We start from the raw sequence: 4,924 nt of genomic DNA on the forward strand, positions 1-4,924 counted from the left end.
TTAGGGTCAGCTCTGATGGGTTTTCCCTGTTTCCCTGCTGCAGGTGACCAGCCACAATGAGAGCTCCGGCCCCCGCCTGATCCCTTTCCTGATGATAATAATGATCAACAGGTCTCGTGAGTCCCCCAGGGATCCCCTCTGTGCAAGCAGGGATGGGGAGCCTGGGGAGTTTGCATTTGGAATTCTGGGGGTTGGATGCTACTTTGCTGTGGTTCCAGTTGAGTGATGGAGTGTTGGGGTGTCACAGGAGAAGGTCGCAGTGGGGAGGGTGGGTTTGGGCACCTTGATCTCTGGGCTTGGGCACCTGGAACCCCTTGGACTTTGTTGTGCAGAAATGGGGTGGAGGCACACAGAAAAAGGGATATTTGCCTAGTCTTTGTTGAAAAGCAGGAAGGAGGAAACACAAAGGTCACAGTGGTTGTTAAACCTGAGATAAAACCACCTGACACATCTTAGAGCCGCTCCTCTCCGGGCCGTGGTGCCAGCCAAACCTGCTCCCTGAGGAGAAGGCTCTGCCATCCTGGCTCTAGCTAGGAATGCTGTGGGACCCCACAAGCAACCATCTAACCCCCATGGCTGACTGGTTTATGTCTCCCCCTCCCCTCTGGGCTTGCAGGAGGGAAGATACTCGGGGTGCTGGCACTGTTTCTGGTGATGGTTTGGTACTCGATCTACCGGGAAGACAGGTACACACAGCTGTGAGTGCTCCTTACTCAAGTTAAAGGCCCTCCTGCCCTTTCCTTCACTCCTGGGAGGCAGCAGCTTCGTGCCCATCCCTCACAGGGATGACATAGCATGGCACATTCCCTGGATCCGAGGGGACTGGGGAGGTGGCAGCATCCTTGGCTGCTGCTGGAGAATGGGGGACACAAACAAGGCTCCCCCTCGGTGGGTGGTGGTGGTTGGGCTCGGTGGGGTTTTTTGCAAATGCTGCTTTTCCCAGTGCTTTTCTGAGCCCGGGAGGATGGGAAAGCCCTGCTCTCTTCTCAGTGCCAGCGATGCTGACAGAGATGGGGAAAGTGGAGTGTGAGGTTCATGAGCAGAGCAAGAGAGACCTCTTCTGATGCAAGGCTGCAAGCCCAGCAGATAAATGCCCAGGCAGTGCTGGCCTTAAATCTGGCTGGAAATCTGTCTCTCGCAGCTTGAATCCCACAGTGGGGATGCCTGGGGGTGCCGGAGCCCCTTTTGCCAGGAGGGGGCTGCAGAGGAACAGGCATCATTTGATTTAATTAACCTCTTCCTTTACAGCTTTTATTTCCCTGTACAAGAAAACAACAAGACAATGTGTCCCCTTGGGGAGGTGGAAAAGAAAGCGGCGCAGCTCATCGGGAAGTGAGTTTTGGGGCTGGGAGCAGGGAGTGGGGGGATGCAGGGCCAGGACCCCCCTCCCTGTGCCATCCCTGATCCCAGTGTCACTGACCCTTTGCTCCTTGGCAGCTACACAAGGGACCACCCACTGTTCTTGCAGCTGAAGGACTATTTTTGGGTGAAGACGCCGTCTCTCTATGAGTTGCCCTACGGCACCAAGGGAAGTGGTAAGCCTGAGAATGCTCTGTGGGGTCTGTCTGTCCGTCCTGCTGCTGCTCCTGGGGTTTCAACTTCCCTTTTCCTAAAGACATCTGCAGGTTGATTTTGCTGGGGACTATTCCCAAGCTATTTTCTTGGTTTTTAGACTCTGCAGTGAGTATCTCCTCACACATGGTGCCTTTAAAAGAGTTTAGAGTGGGCCAGGTTTTACTAAGCCCCAGAGACAGAATATCTGCTTGCAATTGGGATTAACAGTGGGATTAAATTTGGCATGGGTGGGGCAGCACTCAGAGTGTTGTGCCAGGCAGGAGCTGCCTTCCTCACCTTCCTCACCTTCCTCACCCTGTCCTTGCCCTTGCTTTGCAGAAGACATCCTGCTGCGCCTCCTGTCCATCACCCACTACTCCCTGCCCGAGAGCATCCAGAGGTAACACTGGGGTGGGTTTAGGGGCTTTTGTCTCTTTTTCTTCATCATTGCTCTCTTGGGGGTTGTTGCAATTTGTCTGCTGTGGGCCCAGGATTTGGCAAAATGAACCTCTACAACCCAGAGGTGTTGGGTGGAGCATGGGAAGGTGTGGAGACTGGACAACACCAGGTTGAACTCCCCAAGGGGTTAAAATCAGCCCAGTTTTGGAGCAGGTCTGGTTGAGCCAGGGTTTTCTCTCGCAGCCTCAAGTGCAGGAGGTGTGCTGTGGTGGGGAACGGCCACCGGCTCCGCAACAGCTCCATGGGGGACACCATCAACACCTACGACGTGGTGATCAGGTACAGCCCGGCCCCCGCTCCCTGCCCAGTGCAGGGACTGGCACTGGGGCTGACACCTGTGATGTCCCAAAGGCTGAACAACGCCCCAGTCCATGGGTACGAGCAGGACGTGGGCTCCAAGACCACCATGCGCCTCTTCTACCCCGAGTCAGCCCACTTCGACCCCCGGACCGAGAACAACCCCGACACGCTGCTGGTGCTCGTGCCCTTCAAGCCCATGGACTTCCAGTGGATGGAAACCATCCTTAACGACAAGAAGAGGGTGAGTGTGGTGGGGAACCGGGTCCAACCCCTCCCTGGCTGCTCCAGACTCCAGCTGTCATGCCACCCCACCCTTGGGGACATCTGGGCTCTTGCAGGTTCGGAAAGGGTTTTGGAAACAGCCCCCGTTGATCTGGGACGCCAACCCGGAGCAAGTGCGCGTCCTCAATCCCTACTACATGGAAGTAACTGCTGCTAAACTGCTCAACCTTCCCATGAAGCAACCACGGAAGGTCAAACAGGTAAGGGGTGGGGATGGCCAGTCACCCTGCACACCCTGAGGGTGGTCAGCCTGTCCCTGTGCAGCTCCCTGAAGGCTGTGGCTCTCTGTCCCCCAGAAGCCCACCACAGGGCTGCTGGCCATCACCTTGGCACTGCACTTCTGTGACCTGGTGCACATCGCGGGCTTTGGCTACCCCGATTCGGCCAACAAGAAGCAAACCATCCACTACTACGAACAGATCACACTCAAGTCCATGGCCGTAAGTGTTTGCCCCACAGTTTTGTCCCTGTTCCCCCCATTTTGCCCCCAGGAGAGGGAAAACATCTCCTGGGATGGCAGCCCAGGAGAGCAGTGCCAGGATGCTGAATGGCGTGGGAGGCTCTTCCCTCTCACCCCCTCCCATGATGAAGGTTGAAGTCCACCTTTGGATGGTCATCATCCAACTTCTCTTGGTAGCCGAATGTCTTTGGAGGCATGGAGAGTTGGGTCCATCCCCAGTTTATGTGTGAGGAGAAGAGCTCGTGGACAGGGGGATTGGGTGGGGAGGATTCCATCCCTGCTTTTGGGGGGCTGAAGTCCCTGCTGATGGTGTGGGCAAGGTGCAGGGTTGGAAGGGAGGACTGGAAGGAAAATGTGTGGCCCAGACTCTGGTGTCACCCCCTGCTCCCCATTCCGCAGGCGTCAGAGCACAACGTGTCACACGAGGCCGTGGCCATCAAGAGGATGCTGGAGCTGGGACTCGTCAGGAACCTCACCTACTTCTGAGGGCGGTGGAGCTGTGCAGGGACACCATCCCCAGGGTGAGGGGACACCGTCCCCCTTCAGCGAGGGGACACTGCGCTGGCATGGCTGGAGTGACCGAGGGCAGAGCATCGTTGTCACCGCTGCCACCATGGCCTGGGACTCCCGGAGCAGGGCTGGGGCTGGGGCCCGTGCTGGACCGCGGGTGCCCAGGGTGGGGCGGCTCTCGGGGCGCAGGGAGCCCGGCGGGGCCGTGGCCCTGAGCCTTTTCTACTGACACACTGAAGCTACCAAGGACTCAAGGGGGTTTTTGGGGTAGGGGGGTCCTCCCTCCCAGCGGGCCTGAGGGGGTGAGCCAGGGCAGGAGCCCTTGCCCTGGACATTCTATTTCCCTTAATTCCCTCATACACTGACGAGGGCCCTGCTGAGGGGCTGATTTTGGGGTCCTGGCCCCTCCCTGCCCAGGGAATGGGAGCCTTTGGAGGTTCATGTTGCCTCCTCGCTGCCCTGGACCTCCCCCCAAATATTTAATTCCCTCCCATTTTTTTAATTTCCTTTTTTACTTGGCGGCCCTGTCCTGTGCCTTAGCGCTGGCGTAGGGACTCGTCCCCACAGCCCCCCTGGGTGGGGGCACCCTGGGCTGCTTGGCTTCGGGGTCTGCCAGGGCCCTTTGGTGGTGCAGATTAATTTAATTAATTTAAATGCTTATTTATGGTGGAGCCTTCACCCAGGGCCTGCATGCCACTGGTGTCAGGGACAAGGGCCCTTGGGTGGGCTGGTGTGTGCTTGGCTCCAGGGGTGGGCATTTGGGATGTCCCCCACCATGGAGGGGTTGACCTGGTGCCTTCTCCCTGCTGGTGTAGGGTCCCCTCTGCCCCTGTGGGGCTGCAGGTGTTGGGGGGACCCATGGATGGGGGTGTTTGGGCTCATGTTGGCACCCAATAAAGTCCTGGTGAGGCTGGGATGGGCTGGGTGCTCCTGGGGCATGGTGGGGAGGGGGTGTGAGGGAGTTTTGGGGCTGTGAGATGCAGGGAAGGTCGCCTTGTCCCCATGTCATTGTGTCCCCTTACCTGTTTGTGACGCCCCATCTCCTGGCTCCCACGCTGGGCTTGTGGGGTCCCAGCTGCCCCGTGCCTCAGTTTCCCTCCACCACCGGCCATTTCTGCCCCCACAGGCCCTGCCCCAGGAGCCCATGGCACAGCCAGGCTCCAGACCAGGAGTGTGCCGGGGCAGAGTGCCAGGGAAGCCGACGTCCCCGCGGGGTGGCCATCAGCCCAGGCGTGCCACGAGAAACACCTCTTGTATTGACCGCGGTGCCGCGATACAGCGGAGAGGCCCTTCCCGGGGAGTCCCTGTCCCACCGCCGTCCCCACCTCCCGTCCCCACGGCGGGACCCCCCGACCCCCC

The 4,924-nt window shown here is 58.6% G+C and overlaps 2 protein-coding genes across 3 annotated transcripts in view; one reads left to right on the forward strand and one right to left on the reverse strand.

Annotated features, from left to right (window-relative positions):
* The first annotated feature begins 589 nt into the window (after window positions 1–589).
* On the forward strand, window positions 590–4,481 carry ST3GAL4 (ST3 beta-galactoside alpha-2,3-sialyltransferase 4). 2 transcript variants are annotated; one of them, XM_031063892.1, is made up of 9 exons: window positions 590–686; window positions 1,249–1,332; window positions 1,438–1,535; window positions 1,894–1,954; window positions 2,197–2,292; window positions 2,365–2,554; window positions 2,652–2,795; window positions 2,892–3,035; window positions 3,455–4,481. In XM_031063892.1, the coding sequence occupies exons 1-9, from the start codon at window positions 655–657 to the stop codon at window positions 3,539–3,541; spliced, it is 936 nt and encodes a 311-aa protein (XP_030919752.1). In that variant the 5' UTR covers window positions 590–654; the 3' UTR covers window positions 3,542–4,481. The 2 variants fall into 2 exon arrangements, with proteins under 2 accessions (XP_030919752.1, XP_030919751.1); XM_031063891.1 differs by having other exon boundaries at window positions 611–698.
* The window catches only part of KIRREL3 (kirre like nephrin family adhesion molecule 3), a 118,668-nt gene continuing 117,820 nt past the window's right edge, over window positions 4,077–4,924 (reverse strand). Inside the window, exon 17 of the mRNA XM_031063910.1 lies at window positions 4,077–4,174. Coding sequence (XP_030919770.1) covers window positions 4,077–4,174 — 98 coding nt within the window. The remainder of the gene's footprint in view (window positions 4,175–4,924) is intronic.

The sequence above is a fragment of the Geospiza fortis genome, unplaced genomic scaffold (assembly GCF_000277835.1).
Source record: "Geospiza fortis unplaced genomic scaffold, GeoFor_1.0 scaffold392, whole genome shotgun sequence".
Taxonomy (NCBI): Eukaryota; Metazoa; Chordata; class Aves; order Passeriformes; family Thraupidae; genus Geospiza; species Geospiza fortis.

Excerpts from the sequence above, each read along its gene's own strand:
- ST3GAL4 (XM_031063891.1), top strand. The coding sequence starts at position 655 with ATGGTTTGGTACTCGATCTACCGGGAAGACAGGTACACACAGCT. Across the intron at positions 1,536-1,893 it reads CTACGGCACCAAGGGAAGTG|AAGACATCCTGCTGCGCCTC; the intron begins GTAAGCCTGAGA and ends CTTGCTTTGCAG. Across the intron at positions 2,796-2,891 it reads AACCACGGAAGGTCAAACAG|AAGCCCACCACAGGGCTGCT; the intron begins GTAAGGGGTGGG and ends TCTGTCCCCCAG.